General features: G+C 41.0%; 1 protein-coding gene across 4 annotated transcripts in view; it reads right to left on the reverse strand.

The window, feature by feature from the left end:
* unc5a (unc-5 netrin receptor A) overlaps positions 1-22,500 on the reverse strand; it is a 233,535-nt gene that overhangs the window by 41,275 nt on the left and 169,760 nt on the right. For 3 of the 4 annotated variants that reach the window (XM_089019674.1, XM_089019684.1, XM_089019659.1), the window contains 3 exons: positions 15,592-15,756; positions 5,360-5,590; positions 2,808-3,116 (listed from right to left, as the gene is read on the reverse strand). In XM_089019674.1, the coding sequence (XP_088875800.1) occupies positions 2,808-3,116; positions 5,360-5,590; positions 15,592-15,756 (705 nt within the window). The remainder of the gene's footprint in view (positions 1-2,807; positions 3,117-5,359; positions 5,591-15,591; positions 15,757-22,500) is intronic. The other variant, XM_089019664.1, reaches the window with a different exon arrangement.

A 22,500-nucleotide genomic window follows, 5' to 3' on the forward strand; every position in this document is an offset into this window, starting at 1 on the left:
CTATTTATGTGTTTTCCTTCTAATTTCACCATCAACACAAAGTTTTCAGACCAAACAAAGTACCCAAAATGCATTGTGTGTCGCTTTCTCGGTCAGGGGCATTCCTTCAGTGACGTCACGTCAGGAATCGTCACCAACTCGAAAGAAAGACTCCCTGAATATTCAGCGCGAGTCTTAAAACGTAAAATATATCAATATGTGGTGGAATATTTGTAAAATACGCTCAGTAGAAGTCATTTGAAGCCATTTTACAAATTATGGACACAACTTGTCCGGAGGGGTCGGTTGTCCTTTAAATGATGAATGTGTGACAAAATGTGTGTGTTTATATATGTCAAAAAGTTGAGACAGTTAAGTGGTGCTGTTAAATAGAAAACTGAAAAAAAAAATGGGCCGATAAATTTGGAGAAATGGCTGAAAACAAGAGTAGAATAACTGACTTTGCATCCTCTCGTTGGATTACGTGAAGTGTCAGAGAAGTGGGAATGGTGTTTGTAGATTAAACTGGGATGGAAATGAAGAAATGAGTGGAGAAATGTAATGTCAGTGCACAGTGCGCGACTGCAGTACAGTGCTGAGAGTGTGAAATGTGCGAGCACGTATGCACACACATACACACACACACACACACACACACACACATTCCTGTTTCAAATCATTTGTGAGGTCTGGATAACTCCAGATAAGGAGTAAGGACCACCGTTGCTGATAAGTTTAGAGAAGAACTAGTGCTACATTTGAACACTAAATGTCACAACATTTCCCACTTCAACTTCTTTAAAAACAAAGCAATAAAAAGTGGACTTGAAACTGAAATAACAGCAGGAGTGAGGTTTCTGAATGGGTATATTCAAAGTCCTTACCCCTGTAGTGAATTTGGTTAAAATATCGTTTTACTTTTTGTGGTATGAACTTTTTCCTCTCATTAACCACGCACACACACACACATAAACACACACACAATGAGTAAAAAGTGTGTGTATCCAAATGGAATTAAAATATTAAAAAAAAAAAAATCATTTTGGGTGAATTTGAGAGGACCTTTCTAAAACTTTAACAGATGATATATAGACCTTCTAGAAGCCTTTAGAATGAAAAACTTGTGAGGACCGGCCAAAAGGTCATCACTTGTTAAAAATGTCCTCACTACGTATGTCGTATGGTATAAAATGTTAGTGGTCCTCACAAGAGTGGTCATACAAACACACACACACACACACACACACACACACACACACACACACACACACACACACACACACACACACACACACACACGCACACACACACACACACGCACACACGCGCACACACACACACACACACACACACACACACACACACACACGCACACACACACACACACAGGAAAATAGAGAATAAAAATGTAGAGAAAACACTTCAAATCCAGTTGGCTGCGTATAATTGACATCCAGCGAGATGCGTTGTGGCTAAGAAAACTAAAATGATTCGCTGATGATCACTGAATTTACCTCTTCCACCAAAAAAATGGGTAGGAAATGAAAGGAGGAAGCTACCCACTCACACCAAGATATGAATTATTAAAAATCCTGAAATCCCTGTTCTTGTGGCTCTCCATTTGCACATGCAAGGACATGACAGAAACTAAATAAACTGGCAGGGGGGAGGTGGGGGGTTCATATGTGTAGGCTCTCAGTTGTAACAGGAGTGGTCCATCGATGAAAAGGTTTCTTCAGCCGTCATCTGTACTTCTTTGAAGGTGTCGTTTCTTATCCGAAAAGCTTCGTCAGCGAACTAAAGTTGTGCTGGTAACCCTGGATAGGGGTGGTGGTGCCAGACCTCTGATCTGATAGCTCCCTGCTCTACGGTTGGGGAAGCAGTAGACTACTACCCTGAAGCTAATCTGATTACTTCTTTTGTACTGTTTGATTATGATCTATGACCTTCTCTGATTGCCCCGTTCGCTCTGGTATCACTTCATCAGCATGACGAAGCCGACGTGGCAACGATCGAAGAAGTCTGTTGTAAGCACGATCCAAATTACCACCACGGCGGTTTAGTGAAGGGTTTTGTCGTGTTACAAAAATGGCTTCCTTTATTCCCCTTTCAAACCAATTATTTTCTTTAGCTAAGATTTTAAACTATAATGGCCTATGCCTGGCTCTGATTACCCCATTAGCTCTGGTATCACCTCATTAGCATGACTTAGCATACGTGGTAACGACCTAATAAATCTGTTATAAGCACAATCCAAATTAAACTTCAATGAGGGCACTTCTGGCCATTAAGATTATATACTGTATATAGGGCTAGAGTTACCGGCACAACTTTATTTCACTCACGAATCTCTTCGGAAGAGGAGCGAACTGTCCGACACCTTCAAAGAAGTACAGATGATGGCTGAAGAAACCTTTTTCATTGAGTGAAGGGTTTTGTCGTGTTACAAAAATGGCTTTGTTTACTCCCCTTTCAAACCAATTATTTTCTTTAGCTAAGATTTTAAACTCTAACGTCCTATGCCTGGCTCTGATTGCCCCATTAGCTCTAATATCACGTCATTAGCATGACTAAGCATACATGGTAACGACCTAAGAAATCTGTTGTAATCATGGTCTAAATTAAACCTCAATGAGGCCACCTCTGGCCATTAGGAGAGTTACCAGCACAACTTTAGTATCACTGACGAAGCTCTTCGGATGAGGAGCGAACTGTCCGACACCTTCAAAGAAGTACAGATGACTGCTGAAGAAACCCTTTTCATCAATTTTGTGATAGACAAAATCGACTTGACCCAGAGAGCATTTAGACGACTAGTATGCACTCACCAGTATTGGGAATCGTCAGCCTGCCACCCAGGAAGTTGAAGGTCCCATAGGAAGTGTTGACGGCGTCACGGGAAAGCGTTTTGAAGTAGCTCTGGGTAGACAGTCGGCTCACAAAGTCGGCGGGGTCCGAATTGAGCTTTCCATTGTGCAGTGTGTGCGAACTCTTAGGTAGTGGGTCCAGCAGAGGTCCGTTGGTCATGGAAAACTTGCCGGTGGCATCGTGTCGGGCCCGCAGGGTACCCTGGTAACTGGTGGTGGTGGCGGCGGCGTTGGTAAGATCGGGTTGGATGGTAAGCAAATGAGAATTTTCTGTTTGAATGATAAAGAGAGAGGGACAACTATGAATGGCTGATAGCTCGCGCAAGACACACCGACCTCACGCACACTCCGTTGCTGTCACAACACCACAAAAAGTGACAGAAAAACAGGAAAGACACATGGCGCTGAAAAAAAAATAAATACTCACACTCTCACGACAATGCAAAAACACCCGAGACAGTTGCCAGCCCTCCCTTCCGCTCTTTGTCTCTTTAGAAGCTAAACAATTACATCTTACGAACCAGATACATTCTGAGCGGTCGTTCGTAAGCTGAATTTGTTTGTAAGTTGAATCAGTGCTATTTTCTATGGAATGTATGTTGAATTCAAACACTAAACAGGGAAGTATACAATAAATAATAATACATTTAATTTCTAAGCGCCTTTCAAAGTTCTCAAGGTCATTTTACAGGCACACAATATGTAGTTTTTTCTGTGGGTGAGCAGCGGCAGCCACACGCGCCAGCGTTCACGCAACCCGGAATAACGCAAATAGTTAGAAAGCCAGCCAGCTAGATAGCTAATAGATAGCAAGCTAGATAGCAAATAGACAGCAAATAGATACATAGCTAGGTAGACAGCTAAATAGCTAGGTAGCTAGTCACAGAATATGTTTTTTTTTTATGTGGGTGAGCAGCGGCAGCGTTCACTTAACCTGGAATAACTCAAATAGATAGAAAGCTAGCGAGCTAGCTAATAGATAACTCATAGATAGTTAGCTAGATAGTTGAATAACTCAAATAGGTAGACAGTTAGCTAGCTAGCTAGCTACTAGATAACTAATAGCTAGCTAGCTAGATAACTAATAGATAACTCATGGATAGTTAGCTAGATAGTTGAATAACTTAAATAGGTAGAAAGTTAGCTAGCCAGCTAGATAGCTAATAGATAGCCAGCTAGATAGCAAATAGACAGCAAATAGATATATAGATAGGTAGCCTGCTAAATACCTAGATAGCTAGTCACAGAATACCTTTTTTTCTGTGGGTGAGCAGCAGCAGCCACACGCGCAAGCGTTCACTAAACCCGGAATCAAGTAGATAGAAAGCGAGCCAGCTAGCTAATAGATACACTCATAGATAGTCAGCTAGATAGTTAGCTAGATAGTTGAATAACTCAAAGAGGTAGACAGTTAGCTAGCTAATATATAACTAATAGCTAGCTAGCTAGATAACTAATAGATAACTCGTGGATAGTTGGCTAGATATTTGAATAACTCAAATAGGTAAAAGTTAGCTAGCCAGCTAGATAGCAAATAGACAGCAAATAGATAAATGTTTGTGTAGTCCTATGGATGCTACAGCTAGCTTGTAGGAGACGTGCACATTCCACCATGACGTCCCTGATCCACTGCTAAAAAGGACGCTTTGATCCTCTCCTCTTTCATCAAGAATTGCTTCATGTCACAAAGAGGGTACAGAAATTGATGAAGAATGTGTCTTTGTGTTGTCATATTATTTGTTATTTAGTTTTATTTTGTTTCTTTACTTGGCACCGCGGGAATGGCTGCCTTTCCAGCAGTTCCTGTATTTTGTTTTTTTACTTCTTTCTTTCCTTTCCTCTTCCTTTCATAACTTTGCTGCTGTTATTTCCGGGTAGAGTGAACGCTGGCGCGAATGGCTGCCGCTGTTCACCCGCACAAAAAAAAAAAATCCTGTGACTATAAAGTGTCCTTGAGTTTTGAAAGGCGCTTAGAAACTAAATGTATTATTATTATTATTATTATTATTATTATTATTATTATTATTATGACGATGATGATGATGATGATGATGATGATGATTATTATTATTATTATTATTACATTTCCGTGTGATTATCCATGTTTGTGTACACTACTACGAATGTTTTTTTTTTTTTTTTTTTTGACGACACTGTACACGTAGCTATTTATACTGTCTATTAGCTATCTTGCTATCTGGCTGGCTATCTAGCTGGCTATCGTAGCTGGCTGGCTATCTGGCTAGTTATTAGCTTTCTAGCTATTTGAAAAGGCATCAAATATGGAATAGTTGCTGTCTATTTGCTATCTAGCTGGCTATCTATTAGCTATTTAGCTGGCTAGATATCTAGCCGGCTGGCTGTTACCTAGCTGGCTAGCTTTCTATCTATTTGAGTTCCCCCTTGGCGGAAACGTGGCCTATTGATGCATATCAATGAACGCGGCACTGTCACAGCGGGCAGACGAATCGATGGACGTACAGAGTGAAGTCAAACAAGGAATAGTGTCCTACTGCTGTGGGGGAGGGGCCTGCGTGGCCGCGGAGCCCACACACCTGGCTTGCTGGGCTTGATGCCCATCGGCTGGAAGCCAGTGGTGAGGATGGACGAATCGGCCACGTCGGCATCCAGGTCTGCCTTCTTGCGCCGGTATACCAGGACGACGATGATGAGAAGTAGGGTCAGACATAGAGCGACCGCCACCATGCCCACGTAAAGCGCCACGTCCTCTGCGCCGCTCACAACTGCAAGACAAGAAAAAAATAAAAAAAGGATAGTTAGGACCCCCCTACCCAATCTCGAGGACTTCCACACCGCAAAAATCGAAACAAGGGCGCAGAAAATCCTAATTGGACCCTCCGCACCCTGCCCACTACCTTTTCCAGAGATTAAAACGTATTTATGAGGCCATACGAATGAACAGGCCACCCCATTTAACTGGCTGATATTAGGTAAAACAGATTTTTTATTTCTTATATTTTTTAAATGTTGTTAATTAGCGTATTTTCCAGTGTATAAGGTGCCTTGATTTTCTTCAACAATAATAATAACAATAATAATAATAATAATAATAATACATTTCATTTCTAAGCGCCTTTCAAAACTTTCAAGGTTACTTTACAGTCACAAAATCTTTTTCTTCTGCGGGTGAGCAGCGGCAGCCACATGCCCCAGCGTTCACTCAACACGGAAGTAATAGAATGCTAGCGAGCTAACAGATAGCTAATAGATAGCCAGCTAGACAGTTATACAGTTATACAATATTGAATAATAATAATAATAATAACTATAATAACTAATAATACTACTAATACTAATACTACTACTACTACTAATAATAATACTAATATGAATAATAATATATTAATAATAATAATAATAATAATAACTAATAATAACTAATGATACTACTACTACTACTACTACTAATAATAATAATAATAATGATATGTGTAAGCTCTCAGTCGTACAGGAGTGGTCTATCGATACTTCACGTATCTGTACAAAAGTGAAGGTTTCGGACGTTTCGCCTCCTATCCAAGAGGCTTCGTCAGCGAACTAAAACTGGTCGTAATATATCCCTAGGGATAATTTATATATCCCTAGGGATATATAAATATAATATATTTATATATCCCTAGGGATATATAAATGGGGCCGATACGACCAGTAGACTTTAGTTCGCTGACGAAATACGAATGAAGAAATCATCAATAATAATGAACTAATAATAATAATAATAATAATAATAATAATACTCTAATACTAATACTAATACGAATAATACTAATACGAATAATAATAATAATAATAATAATAATAATAATAATAATAATAATAATAATAATACTAATACTAATACTACCACTACCACTAATAATAATAATAAAATGATTAGGATTCTGGGAAAAAAGGTTGCCTTCAGGTGTAGCAAGGAAATACCTGTGGGCTGCTCCTGCGAGGAGTTTTATTACCTGCTGTGTAAAGGTCTCCATTTGTTTAATCCAATAAAATCAGTTAGGGCATTTTGGCACTTGAACGCCGCTTGACTTCCCTGAAGGTTTCCCGCGGAGTTAAGAGAATGCATTAGCAAATATTACACCGCTATCCTGATGTAAATGCCTTGACTTTTTTTAAACTTGCAGACAATTTCCAAAGAATATGGGCTTTCCCTTTCTTCTTCTCCTGGATAAATATTCATGGATGTTTCCCTCCGCCTTTGTCTTTCTCCCTGAACACAACAGAGGGGAAGTAGCTTTGCCTTGATGTGATTCCACTCTCTCTTATACAATATACTCGTCTCTCAAACGCATGCTAACCAAATGATAACAGCGCCCAGATAAACATTCATACATTTCAATGCACACGCTATAGCAGAATTGGATTTGCTATGGCTGTCTTTCAACAGCTGGAAACATTTTCATTGGCGGGGGAGGAAGATGTTCCCGGGGGCCTTTGTCCAGGGGATCCACGAGGGCGTCGCACACAGTCAAAAAGCGACACACACAGTCGAGGAAGAACCCTTTCAAGAACATCGGCTAGTGGCTAACTTGTAGCGTAGCTGATTAGCGTGTGCTGACTTGATGACTTGAGGCCCTTCCCCCACTGCCCCTTCCCACTGCCACACTCACCGAACTCTGAGTACACGCTACATGCTGTACTATCATTCTGAACTCATTTTTTTTCTGCAATACTGTCTTTCCTTCAGTGTCTTTCCTCCAGTCCAAACATCTGGCTGGTCTCACCACAGTTTTATACACCGTTCCTTTCATCCTAGCTGAAACCCTTCTATCACACATCACACCTGACATTTTTCTCCAGCCGTTCCAGCATGCCTGGACACGCCTCTTCACCTCTTTTCCACACTCTTCATTGCTCTGGACAGTTGACACCAATTACTTAAAAATCGTCCACCTTCTTTATCTATTCTCCATGTAGCATCACTCTTGTACTTGGATCCCTCTCATTCACACACATATTCCGTCTTGCTGCGACTGATCTTCATTCCTCTCCTTTCCATCATTTTATATGATGACATATTTTAAGGACACAGTGGGGGTTTGTTTCACTACTATGCATGCCTACTGCTTCTCAGGAAATAGAAGCTGCATGCCGGAAGCACAAAAATGACACATTTTAATTGGTGTGAATACATCTGAGACTTGAAAATCTATACATTGGCAGTGTTGTACCAATCATGTTGATAAAATGAAACGACTGTACAAGATGCATCGATTAGAACCTCGCTTTATGATACATTTTTATACGGTGTGACATCATTACATATTTCTGATTCTATTTCACACACGTTGCTAAAAAAAATGAGCATGTCTTCACACAACCCTTAAAGGACAACCAACACCATTTTTTTGTTTCCTAACTGACATGAGAAAAACGTTTTATAGCATCCAAAATACGCAAAACACGCAGGCTGATATTTTTAGTTCAAATGCAAAACACCAATAAAAATGACTTAAAATGTCCAAAATCTGCTACAAATCAGCTCTAAACTGGGGATTTTCAGAAAGTCCCGCCCCCAGTTCGTGACGTCACGCCAAGTCGTCTTGCCTTGCTCAAGAAACAAAACAATGGGCTCACGGAGTTCAGATTCGGAGCAGATGCTTTCTTGTTACTCATCTAGTTATGAATATGATTCAAATAGTTCTGAAGAGGAAAGCATAAATGTTTGCAATCGATTAAAGGAGTCCTCCCATATCAATTCGAGCCGTCAATGACATCAATGTAGCGTCCCAGAAAATGCAAAAGATGGCGCCCAAGCTCCGTTGGAAATGGGCTGATTTGTCTGCTGGCAATTTGTGTCAACTAGTATCAATTTTTCTTGTCTTGGTGCAACACAACAATTCACCATTGCATTATTTATGTTGTTTCCTTCTAATTCCGCCACCAACAGGGATCAACACGAACTTTTCAGACCAAACAAAGTACCCAAAATGCATTGTGTGTTGCTTTCTCGGTCAGGGGCGTTCCTGACGTGACGTCACATCAGGAATCGTCACCAACTCAAAAACAAGACTTCTTGAATATTCAGCGCGAGTCTTAAAATGTAAAATACAGCTATATATGCGGTGGAATCTTTGTAAAATACGCCCAGTAGAAGTCATTTGAAGTGATTTTACAAATTATGGACACAACTTGTCTGGTGGCGTCGGTTGTCCTTTAAGATCCCAATCATCATTATTTATTATTTATTATTTATTCATATAAATCAAGTACAGACAACCTGAATAAGATTTTAAGTGTGTTCCCAAAAACAAGTTGATTGTCACTGAACAGAATCTAATGAATTGAATGTATACATTGTGCAGATTTCAGCGTCATGAGCCGGGTGCAATTAAACTACACGAGCTTGCGACTAATCATTACAAACCGGAGAGGGAAGATCAATGTTTCATTAGCAACCCATCATCATAGGAAGAAGATGGATTGATAGACACAATGCCAAACGTTGACACAGAAGCATTATTCCAGAGGTTCATGTTCACACAGTGACGGTCCAAATGAATCAGTCCCATTTTAAAACGAACAAAAACAATAAGCTACATCACATTTTGTTGCGATAAGGCTAACATTTGAGGACGCAAAAGCTTGGAATGACAAAAACAAAGACGGACGCGCATGTAAGCTTATCTCTGGTCGCAGCAATATTACATTGCGCCTTCTAAATCCATCAGGGAATAAGCAATGTGCCTTTGACTGAAACAAAGCGAGCTAAACCTCTCAACTCCTACACGGAGGTGTTCAAAAAAGAGAGAAGAAACAACACTTTTCATCCAATCCTCCAAATTCAATACTCTGGATGAGTCAAAAGCAAAGCTGTGCTATGATGGACAGTCCCTCCCATTACCTCCAGCCCACCTTGACCTAGGTAGCTCCTTCAGCCAAAGACTGTTACACCCGCAGTGCAAAAAGTAGAGGTACCGCCCCTCGTTCCTACCGACTGCTGTCAGGCTTCTTTATAATCATGTGGTATTTGGTCTTTGGTCTTTTTGGTCGATTCCACAGTTGTCAGAGATGTTCGGTCGGACACTGTGAACAAAGGCTCAAACACAGGAAGATTGTCTTTTACTGCCGGCAGGGGACATAGCCATTTATGACCCATTGATGATTCATGAGCCATTCATGCGATTTATTGAGAGTACAGTGAACCTCGGCTTACGGACGCTATAGCTAACAAACGTTTTGCCTTACGAATATTAAATTCGCGAGAATATAATCTTGGAATACAAACTAGTTTTCGGGAAACACAGAGCGCCACAATGGCTGACGGACTGGGTTTCGGGGGAAAAACACCAAACCACATGGTCGAAACGCGCCATCGTGGCTGGCGGACTTGTTTTCCACACCCACTTTCTTTCAGTGCACTCAGTGCAGACGTGGTTTGTTATCGAGTGGAGACTTTTGCTTTTCTGGGACCGAAAAAGACCCCACCACCTGTGGTGGGGTCCCGGCAGAAAAATCAGCCCATTTCCAGCAGAGCTTGGGCGCCATCTTGTGCATTTTCTGGGACGCTACATTGGAGTCCTGACGGCTCGAATTGACACGGACTTGTTTAATTGATTGCAAACATTTATGCATTCCTCTTCAGAACTATTTGAATCATATTCATAACTGGATGTGTAACAAGAAAGCATATTCTCCGAATCTGAAGCCATTGTTGATTCTCCAGCAATGCAAGACGTCTCGGCGTGACGTCACGGACTGGGGGCAGGACTCTCTGAAAATGCCCAATTCGCAGCACAATTTTTTTGCAGATTTTGGACACTTAAAGTCATTTTTATTGGTGTTTTGCATTTGAATAAAAATATACTGTGTGTTTTGAGTATTTTAGAAGCTATAAAATGTTTTTCTGATGTCAGTTAGGAAACAAAAAAGTGATGTCGGTTGTCCTTTAAAATGGCAGGTCTTTCACCTTTCAAAGGCAGAGCAAAGCCCAGTAAATGTGCGCTGCAAAGATGTCCAATCTGGCGCACGTACAATTCCCAAATCGGCGCAAAATATGTCAATGTGGCAAGGCTCCGTCGGCATTCTCGGACACTTATAGGAACCCCACAGAGTCAAGTGTTATCTGCTTCGCCAGGTGTCAGATGTTCGCTTATAATTCTTACCAGCATCTGCTAGGCCTCACTCATCGATTGTGCCAATGGCGGTCAATAACAGAGAGGGCATTTATCACACTTTAATTGCCATCGTTAATCAGGCCGTATAATTGAATGGGCTTTATGCTCGCACAAACATATACACGCGATCTTTCTTTAAGCCGTTTTACAGTCCATCACACCATTCATTGCCACTTGATCTAATTGCTGCGGTAGAACTTTGGATTCAGCGTGCCAGACTCACTTCATGATGGATGCCCATCTTTCAGGGATGTCAAAAGACCTCAGGCCAGTCATTGTACGGTGATACCTTGGCTTACGAACTTAATTGGTTCCCAGAAAGTTTGTGTAAGGCAAAAAGTGTGTCTTCCAAACATTAATTTCCCATAGCAAACCATTAAAATGCTAATAATTCGTTCACAGGTCCCCATAAAACATTATTTTCAACTAAATAAGCCTTAAAGGACAACCGACGCCTTTGGACGTCTTGCCTTGCTCGAGAATTAAAACAATGGCTTCAGATTCTGAGAAGATGCTTACTTGTTACTCATCCAGTTATGAATATGATTCAAATAGTTCTGAAGAGGAAAGCATAAATGTTTGCAATCGATTAAAGAAGTCCTCCCGTATCAATTCTATCCGCCAGGACTCCAATGTAGCGTCCCAGAAAATGCACAAGATGGCGCCCAAGCTCCGCTGGAAATGGGCTGATTTGTCTGCTGGGAATTTATGTCAACTAGTATCAAATAGTACTCTCGGTGCAGCATGCAACAATTCACCATCGCGTTATGTCTTTTCCTTCTAATTTCGTCATCAACATGGATCAACATGAAGTTTTCAGACCAAACAAAGTACCCAAAATGCATTGTGGGTCACTTTCTAGCTCACGGGCGGTCCCTCCGTGACGTCAGGGGATTGTCATCAACTCGAAAGACTTCCTGAATATTCAACACGAGTCTTAAAACGTAAAATATAGCTGTATGCGGTGGAATCTTTGTAAAATACGCTCAGTAGAAGTCATTTCAAGTGATTTTACAAATTATGGACACAACTTGTCTGAGGGCGTCGGCTGTCCTTAAAATATAGCAGCTCCGACAGGCTGTTTAGGGATTCCTTTTTGAGATAAACTCATAATTCATCTTCTCAGTCGCCGTGAAGATGGTGGCATTGGCAGTCGCACCTGTAAGGTCTGGTCTCTCGATGAAATATAAAAAAAAAACTTTGCAGCCACCACCCCCTCCCCCAGTGCCTCTTCCCGGGGTATTTATCATCGGTCCTGGGAATATATTTCATCCCACGGCCATTTCTAGTCACCCAGCTGAAGATGAATCACATTGGAGTTCTTCAGGTCAGGGATGTGTGGCTCGTAAAACTCTCAAAGTGAATGTGACCATTACTTTGGTCACAATACAGTCATCTTATCCCTCAGTAAAGCCCCGATGAAATGTAGGCCTGAACAAATGGTCATTTGTTTTTCATGCCACCTCTGACCCCCGCGGTGACAAACAAAATTATGACGAAAACATCAGCTGTACACCAACTTAACCTTCAAAGGAGATGATGAGTTTGATGCTGCCGGCTGACAAAGGATCCTGCGGTAAAATTATGTTTATGACCATCGTCAAAATTATACATTTCACTACAGTGATACCTTGGCTTACGAACTTAATTGGTTCCCAGAAAGTGTGTGTAAGGCAAAAAGTGTGTCTTCCAAACATTAATTTCCCATAAGAAACCATTAAAATGAGAGTAATCCGTTCCCAGGTCCTCATAAAACATAATTTTCAACTAAATACGCCTTAAAACTACACACAATATACATTCTTTTATGTATAAAAATGTGCTATGGTATTTGAACTAAAGAAATAAACTGTACGGTATAATAAAGTTGTTTTAATTACATTTGTGATGGTCATTGATGGCTTGATGGAATGGATAGCTTTTTGCCTAAAGTGTCTCAACTAGCTCTGGCTTGTACATCTTAGAAGTTGTGATACTGAAACAGCAACATGTGATGGAAGGCACACTAGGAACTTCATTAATAGCTGGTTCCCTTGCTTGTATGTTCTCTTCAAATTGTACAGATGGCTTGTGCGGGTTATTTGTGGAGCTTGATTGATGGGATATTTTAATCTTGCAGTCTACACGCTGCCTTTGAACTATCAATACAGTTGAAACAAGTCCATAGTTCACTGTGTTTTCTATCCATGTTCTCACTATTTCACTTTGCTTTTTTGTTTTGTTTTTCACTTTGTTTTTTTTGGTTTCAAGCTCTGTCGTCTCCCTTTTTTCTCATTTTGTCATTTCAAGCATATAACTCCAGACCCATATAATTTAGGAATTAACTATTTTTCTGATGAAAAAAGAGAGTCTAAGGTTTCTTACGCTACATTGCATGTTTATGTAGTCCTAAAACTCAATATTTTGTGGGTCCTGGAATTCAAGTGACAATGACAAAAACCCTGGCACTGGGGTGGACACAGTTTTGCACATCGTCTGGCAGTTAATGAGTTAATCTTGGCATTGTATGTTGCCTAGACTCATTGGACTGCGTTTACTGGTCTCCAGCATGAAAAATATACCTGTTGTCCTTTCATGGGGGATGATTAGTGATGTGTGTGAGGTCTCCTGACAAAGGAGATTCTTTGTCGCGGTACGACAGTCACTCCCCGTTTTAATTGTTGGATTAGGCTAAATGAGTCGGGTGCTTTTTTTGTTGCAGGAGCAAGTTTTCCAGCTCAGCTAAGAGCTGCGCAAGCACGGTTCAAGCATAGATGAGTTGCTGACTAGCCAAAAGCATCTTGCGATTTTGCTTATCATCACACTTCACACTGCTATTGTCTACGACTCCACAGGACCACATCTGCAGGGAGCAGATTGGCCTTCTTCAGAGGCCAAACTGTAAATACAGTCACTCTGTAACACTCGGGTGTTAGGAACAATGACTGGCCATCTCTGTGTACACATCGTGCCTCCCTCCAGAAGAGCAGATGACCTTTGATGATGGGCTGACCGATGCGTCTCGGTTCACTGAGACAAGACTTGGTGGTGGAAGACGTGCATATGCGTGTGCAAAGTCACACACAGGCGGTTTATGCGTATGCAGCGCACGTCCACAAATGTGCAGCCCCCGTACGCACTCTCACACGCTTGGTCATGTATCGGGCCGATTCGATTGTAGCAATCGGCGGGAGATCAATTATTCAGTGCACCCATTCGCTTTGCCCATGTCAATTAAATTCCCATTAAAAGACGCTGTTTACCAAGCAACAACAAAGACGATTTATAACCGTTTCTGTCTGTATGTTGAGACTCCTGACTGGATGGGCTAACTGCAGTATTCCAGGCAGGTTGATGAAATCCAATGTGCGTTGTAAATGATCAGATCAGGTCAGATCAAGTCAGCAAAAAGCCCATGAAGGGAGCACAAGATACAATACAGCCTTGGCTTACGAACTTAATTGGTTCCCAGACAAAGTGTGTAAGGCGACAAGTGTGTATACCAAAAATTAATTTCCCATAGGAAACCATTAAAATGAGAATTATCTGTTCCCAGGTCCCCATAAAACTGAATTTTCTACTTTCTTATTTTCTAAGCCTTAAAACTACACAAAATATACCTTATTTTATGTATAATAAATGAGCTATGGTATTATAATTAAAGAAATAAACTGTACACTGTACTATATAATAAAGTTGTTTTATTTACCTTTGTGATGGTCGTTGATGGCTTGATGGAATGGAGTGGCCGGTTAAACACTTGATGAGGAACATAACCTTCTTTTACCATCTTGAGGAATGATCCCTGGTAGGTACTTTCTCTGCGATAATTTTATCTAGTTCCTCATGAATTGTGTTCTGTTTAGCTGGGTTGATAGCTTTTTGCATCAAGTGTACAGATGGTTGTTTGTGGAGCCTGATTGATGGGATATTTTAACCTTGCAGTCTACACTCTGCCTTTGAACTATCAAAGTTGAAACTCTTTCACTGTCGTCTGCCTGTCTCTTTAATATTTAAACCACCTCCCCTCACTGCTGCGTTCTTGACCAATCACGTGGCTTTAACCGAAGACTGGGGACGGGGAATAGAGGACAAAAACAGTCGGAGGCCATTTTGTTGTGAGGAGACCGGGCTTGATCGGGAACGACACGTCACTTATTGTGGCAGCTCCGTGTGTATCCCGAAAAATAGTTGGTCTGCCAAGGTAAAATTTTCATAAATTTAACATTCGTAAACCGAAACGCTCGTAAGACAAGGGGTTCGTAAACCGAGGTATCACTGTAAACTTTCGGTTGAGCGACATGACCTTCAAGCAAGCATATTGTCATCAATATAATTCTGAGACGACATGGAAAGACTGTGCTTTCAGCCCACGTTTGCCTCTACCCTGATTTAACTTTTTGGCCAAAGCTTTGACTATATCAATGCAAAAAGGGCACGAAAGTTAGAAATATTTTGTGGCTCAAGTATATTGAATTTAAGTTCATTTAGCAATTACTTGCCTTGCTTGACATGCGCACAAACTTTCGCTGCTTCCTAATTGTCTTCCTTTCCATCATTTTCCCTGTAACTCACCAAGTGGCGCAACCAGAGTGCAGGTAGCACAATGTGGGCGGTTGTACACTCACTCTGTGGGCACTGCTCGCTGGTGCAGTTAAGAGACTGAAGGTCGAGCCCCTGGCAGTCTTTGCCTCCGGTGCCTGGTGACGGTTGGGTGCACTCCCTGCTCCTCCACATTGCGCAGTCGGCGCCGCACGGTGACCACTTGCTCCATTCGCTCCAACCTCCATCCACTGTAAACACAGATTCAGGGAAAAAAGAAAACACTGAGGTGAGGAAGAACTGACAAGTATTTTATTTCACTTACAAATAAAGACGAAGTGGATGGATGTATGGATGAATAGATAGATAGATGGATAGCGAGATAACTGGATAGCTAGAGAGTTAGATAGATAAAATAGATAGCCTGCTAGCTTGCTAGAGAGCCTGCTAACTAGCTAGCTAGCTATCTAGATATATATAGATAGCTTGCTATCTAGCGAGATTGCCTGCGAGATAGCGAGGTAGGTAGGTAGATAGATAGGTAGGTACGCAAGGTAGATAGCTATAAAGCTAGATAGCTGGATAGCTAAGTAGCTAGATAGTTAGGTAGCTCGGTAGCTAGATAGCTAGGGAGCTAGCTAGCTAGGTTGGTCGGTAGGTAGGTAGGTAGGTAGGTAGGTAGGTATGGAAGCTAGGTATGTCGGTAGGTATGGAAGCTAGGAAGGTAGCAAGACGGACGGGCGGACAGACAGACAGGGAGAGATAGAGATAGAGAGATGGATGGATGGATAGGTAGGTAGGTAGGTAGGTAGATAGATAGATAGATAGATAGATAGATAGATAGATAGATAGATAGATAGATAGATAGATAGATAGATAGATAGATAGATAGATAGATAGATAGATAGATAGATAGATAGATAGATAGATAGATAGATAGATAGATAGCTTTACCCTCCTACGACACAGTACATTGTAGCGCAAATGCAAAAGCAGTGGTGCATTTGCATACACGGCGTGAACAACCGATAGAAAACTGTTGCCATCTTGTGCAAATCTACAAGCTCTAAAACGTGAATCTGTTGGGAAGGCACAAAGACATGCAAATCCACTTGCAAATGCTCAAATCCAAGCAGGGAAGCTCAATGTTTTTTTCCTCTTCCCTTTACCTTTTTCTTTTTCCTGTTTGTTTATTTAGTGCATGAAAATGAGAGGTAACCAAGTTTAACCATAGCGCTCAGTGACTTGTTGCAATATGTCTGTACAGCAATTTAGTGGGAATTTTTTCCTTAAAGGACAACTGACGGACGAGTTGCGTCCATAATTTGTAAAATCACTTCAAATGACTTCAAATGACAAAGATTCCACCGGAAATAGCTATATTTTACCTTTTAAGACTCGCGCTGATTATTCAGGAAGTCTTGTTTTCGAATTGATGACGATCCCCTACGTGACGTGACGTCTGGAATGGCCCTGACCGATACAGTGACACACAATGCATTTTGGGTACTTTGTTTGGTCTGAAAACTTTGTGTTGAAGGCGAAATTAGAAGGAAAAACACAAATAACGCGATGGTTAATCGTTGTATGTTTCACCAAGACTACTATTTGATACTAGTTGACGCAAATTCCCAGCAGACAAATCAGCCCATTTCCAATGGAGCTTGGGCGCCATCTTGTGCATTTTCTGGGACACTACATTGGAGTACTGACGGCTCTAATTGATATGGGAGGACTTCTTCAATCAATTGCAAACATTTATGCTTTCCTCTTCAGAACTATTTGAATCATATTCATAACTGGATGAGTAACAAGAAAGCATCTTCTCCGAATCTGAAGCCATTGTTTTGATTCTAGAGCAAGGAGAGACGTCCTAGCGTGACGTCACGAACAAGGAGGCGAGACCTTCTGAAACTCGGTATATCTAAGGTCATTTTGAAGTAGCTTTGGGACACTTTAGCTCATTTTTATTGGTGTTTTGCATTTGACTAAAAATATCAGCCTGCGTGTTTTGGATATTTTAGATAGTTAGGTTTAGTTTCAGTTAGGAAACAAAAAAAATGGTTGTCCTTTAAGGCTTAGAAAATTAGAAAGTAGAAAATTATGTTTTATGGGTACCTGGGAACGGATTATTCTCATTTTGATGGTTTCCTATAGGAAATATTTTTTTGGGATACACACTTTTTGCCTTACACACTCTGCCAAGGTATCACTGTACGCATAACTACTCCGGGTGATGATGTTATTTGGGTTTGGCATCAAGCCATAATTGAAAAGCGGCTAAGAGCAAAGTCACAGGTGTGTGAATTAGGCCCTTTGCGGGCCAAAAGCTATGAATGACTCTACGTGTGGACCACAATTTGTGCGTGCAGCAGGATGCTGACGCAGTTCGGGTCTCCGTGCAGTCAGGTCTGTTTCGGCAGAGCGAGCGGAACGAGATCATCAGATCATTGTCCTTGTTTGGCATTGAGTGGAGCCATCCGTGGGCCGGTGAGCTCATTATCCAAGTTTGGATTGAAAATGATTGAAAAGCAAATTACAGCCTAATGAAAGCAGAATGTCACCCACCTCCTAATTTATCCACGCCGCAGTGAGATAAAGATAAAGAAATGGGAACATTTTTTTCCCCGCACAAAGCATCACTATGCGAATAATATTTCCATAAAAAGAGACTCGAGTGGCTGTACACTGAAAATGTTTAAAGGACAACCGACACCATTTTTTGTTGCCTAACTGACATCAGAAAAACGTTTTATAGCATATAAAATACCCAAAACACGCAAGATGATATTTTTAGTCAAATGCAAAACACCAATAAAAACGACTTAGTGTCCCAAAACTACTTCAAAATGAGCTCAGAGATGGCGAGTTTCAGAAAGTCCCGCTCCCTTGTTCGTGACGTCACGCCAGGACGTCTTGCCTTGCTCGAGAATCAAAACAATGGCTTCAGATTCGGAGAAGATGCTTTCTTGTTACTCATCCAGTTATGAATATGATTCAAATAGTTCCGAAGAGGAAAGCATAAATGTTTGCAATCGATTAAAAGAGTCCTGCCATGTCAATTCAGCCGTCAATGACAGCAGCAATGTAGCGTCCCAGAAAATGCACAAGATGGCGCCCAAGCTCCATTAGAAATGGGCTGATTTGTCTGCTGGGAATTTGTGTCAACTTGTATCAAATAGTACTCTTCGTGAAACACACAATGATTCACCATCACGTTATTTATGTGTTTTCCTTCTAATTTCGCCATCAACAACATGAAGTTTTCAGACCAAACAAAGTACCCAAAATGCATTGTGTGTCTCTTTCTCGGTCAGGGGCGTTCCAGACGTGACGTCATGGTAGGTATCGTCACCTACTCAAAAACAAGACTTCCTGAATATTCAGTGCGAGTCTTAAAACGTAAAATATATTAAAATAATATTATGGACACAACGGAGGTGTCGGTTGTCCTTTAAAACTACACAAAATATAGCTTATTTTATGTATAATACATGTGCTATGGTATTATAATTAAAGAAATAAACTGTACTGTATAATAAAGTCGTTTTATTTACCTTTGTGATAGATAGATAGATAGATAGATAGATAGATAGATAGATAGATAGATAGATAGATAGATAGATAGATAGATAGATAGATAGATAGATAGATAACCTTTTCATCGATGGACCACTCCTGTACGACTGAGAGCTTACACAGACGTACCTTTGTGATGGTCGTTGATGGCTTGATGGAATGGATAGCTTTTTGCCAAAAGTGTCTCAAGGAGCTCTGGGTTGTACATATTGGAAGTTGTCATATTGCAACAGCAACAGATGCAAGCAGACACACTAGAAACATCATTAATAGCTGGTTCCCTTACTTGTCTTTTCATTTCAAATTGAACTGATGGCTAGTGCGGGGTATTTGTGGAGCCTGATTAATGGGAATTTTAACCTTGCAGTCTACACTCTGCCTTTGAACTATCAAAGTTGAAACAAGTCCAAATGTCTCTGTTTTCTATCCCATTTTGTCACTCTCTCTCTGTTGTCTGCCTGTCTCTTTAATGTTTAAACCACCTCCCCTCACTGCTGCGTTCTTGACCAATCACGTGGATTTAACCCAAGACTGAGGGCGGGGAATCGAGGACCAAAACAAGCCATTTTCTTGTTAGGAGAACGGGCTCGCTCGCGAACTCATTGTGGCAGCTCCGTGTGTATCCCGAAAAATAGTTCATATACCAAGGTAAAATTTTCATACATTTAACGTTCGTAAAGCGAAAAGTTCGTAAGCCAAGGGGTTCGTAAACCCAGGTATCACTATATATAAATTCCATCCCACCATGAGTATCACTCTTGCTTCATAAACCAAACATCCCTGACCCGTTCCGGGTCAGACTCGTCGTCGTCTGGGGTTCACACCCTCTTGCGCTCTTTATTGCTTGGATTAATGAGCGTTAGCGTTTTCTTGCCCTTGGGTCAGCCGAGAAGAGGGTTGCCGCTGTCATGGAGGTGTGTTAGTGTGGGTTGTTGTCATGCTAATTTCGCCAGGTCCTCTCCACCGATGCAATCGGGACAGGGAAGAGCAAAGCCATGGTGTTTCAAGCCCCAAGAGATCTCATTATGGCTCTTTTTCCTATTAGCCCTGAGGTAACCTTCCCCGGGCTGGGTGCTGCGTCACTCTCAATATCACTCTGAGGCAGCAGGACCGCACCCTACCACTACCCTTGTTGTAAAATGATTGCATTCACTGCTTGTGTTCAAAACTGATGCGCTGTATGCCTTCATGGAAAAACTAGCCTAAAACGTCTTGTATTTTATTAAAAAAACAATAGTAACAACAAATTAGATTGGAAAAAAAATTCAGTGGTAGGCCATGTATATATACAGTAAAGTCTCGTTATATCGATATCGGATATATCGATATAACGAGACTTTCCCGGTTATATCGATACTATTTCTATGCACGCACGGAGAAAATTACATGCAAACAGGGTCGGATATATCGATAGTCCCGGTTATATCGATATTTTTTCAGACTCCCTTGAATATCGATATAACGAGACTTTACTGTATATAAATACAGGTAACATCCGACTTATTTCCGACTTCCGCTCCGACCAAATGGTCGTAAGTCGAAATCCATTCACAATGTTGAATAGAGACTCGGAGGCTAAATGACATGGGTCTGGAGGTCATGGTCATAAGTCGAGCTGGTCCATTCGCTCCAAACCTCCATCCACTGTAAACACCCATTCAGGCTGGATAGCTAGGTAGCTAGGTAGCATACATAAAATAAGGTATATTGTGTGTAGTTTTCAGGCTTATTTAGTAGAAAATTATGTTTTATGGGGACCTGGGAACGGATTATTCTCATTTTAATGGTTTCCTATGGGAAATTAATTTTTGGGATACACACTTTTCACCTTACACACTCTGTCTGGTAACCAATTAAGTTTGTAAACCAAGGTATCACTGTAGTCCTAAAACTCAATATTTTGTGGGTCGGGGAATTCAAGTGAATGACAAAAACCCTGTCACTGGAGGGGCCACATTTTTGCACGTCTGGAAGTGAATGAGTTAAAAACGCAGCTTGTAATTCAAAAACCGGCCGATTCTTATTCCTTCTCCAGTGTATAAATACATAAATAAATAATAATAATAATAATAATAATACATTTCATTTATAAGCACCTTTCAAAACTCTCAACAGTCACAGTCACAGGATACATTTTTCTGTGGGTGAGCAGCGGTAGCCACACGCGCCAGCGTTCACTCAACCAGGAAGTAACTTAAATAGTTAGAAAGCGAGCTAGCTAGATAACAGACAGCTAATAGATAGCTAGCCAGCTAGATAGCTATATAGCTAATAGATAGCTAGTGAGATAGCTAGCCAGCCAGCTAGATAGCTGGCTTTTCTAGCACAAGGAGCTCAGTATACATTTTGAATAAAATAAAACAAAAATAATAAATGAGACTTGAGTTACACACAGAGTTTTCATCTAGTGTAAAATCCCCAGGGAGAGATTGTTAGCACAAGAGTGAAAGGCTGCGCGACTGATTTTCAATCAGAAAGCACCACAGGTTTGAGGTCAGGCTAGCTACCAGGGGGGAAGGACAGCAATACAATAGCCCAGTGGCACGCCTCAATTTCTACATGTTGTCAAAGAGGGACTGGAGAAAAAAATAACAACTGCCGCCATTCTTTACAGGTCAAAGCACGATCTGTTTGAGGCTTTTTTTCCTCCTCATAACAACGCCCGCCGACGTGTTGGATGTCCTTGAGCTGAACATGAGCACTGAGGGTCATCTTTCAGTTCCGTCAAGGCACACGTGAGCACGGTAATGGCCTCCTAAACCTGCCAACCTGACAGGAAAAGCCTCAGAGTACTATACGTGGAGGCAAGATGGCAGCTCGGTCCACAAAAGTCAGCTTTCCAAAATGTCTGCCGCCATTTTTAGGTAGCATTACCTCTTGTTTCTATCTATTTATGTTATTTATTATGGTATCTATGCTTGTCTGTGACTGTAAAATTAGTTGCTAGCTATTTGCTAGCTATTTGCTATGTAGCTGGCTCGCTAGCTATCGATTAAAATATCTGGCTGGCTTAGCTATCTATGAGCTAGCTAGCTAGCTACCCTTCTATGAGTGGGTTGAGTGAACGCTGGCGCGTGTGGCTGCCGCTGCTCACCCACAGAGAAACTTATCCTGTGACTGTAAAGTGTCCTTGAGGGTTTTGAAAGGCGCTTAAAAATGACATGTATTATGTATTTAAATAAAATGTATTATTATCATATCATTAAGATTATTATTATATCATGTGTGCATTACTTTCCGGGTTGAGTGAACGCTGGCGCGTGTGGCTGCCGCTGCTCACTCACAGAAAAACTTATCCTGTGACTGTAAAGTGTCCTTGAGAGTTTTGAAAGGTGCTTAGAAATTACATGTATTATTATTATTATTATTATTATTATTATTATTATGATTATTATTATTATTATTATTATTATTAT

This window comes from Hippocampus bargibanti, linkage group LG02 (assembly GCF_051943395.1).
Source record: "Hippocampus bargibanti isolate YZ-2025 linkage group LG02, ASM5194339v1, whole genome shotgun sequence".
Lineage (NCBI taxonomy): Eukaryota > Metazoa > Chordata > Actinopteri > Syngnathiformes > Syngnathidae > Hippocampus > Hippocampus bargibanti.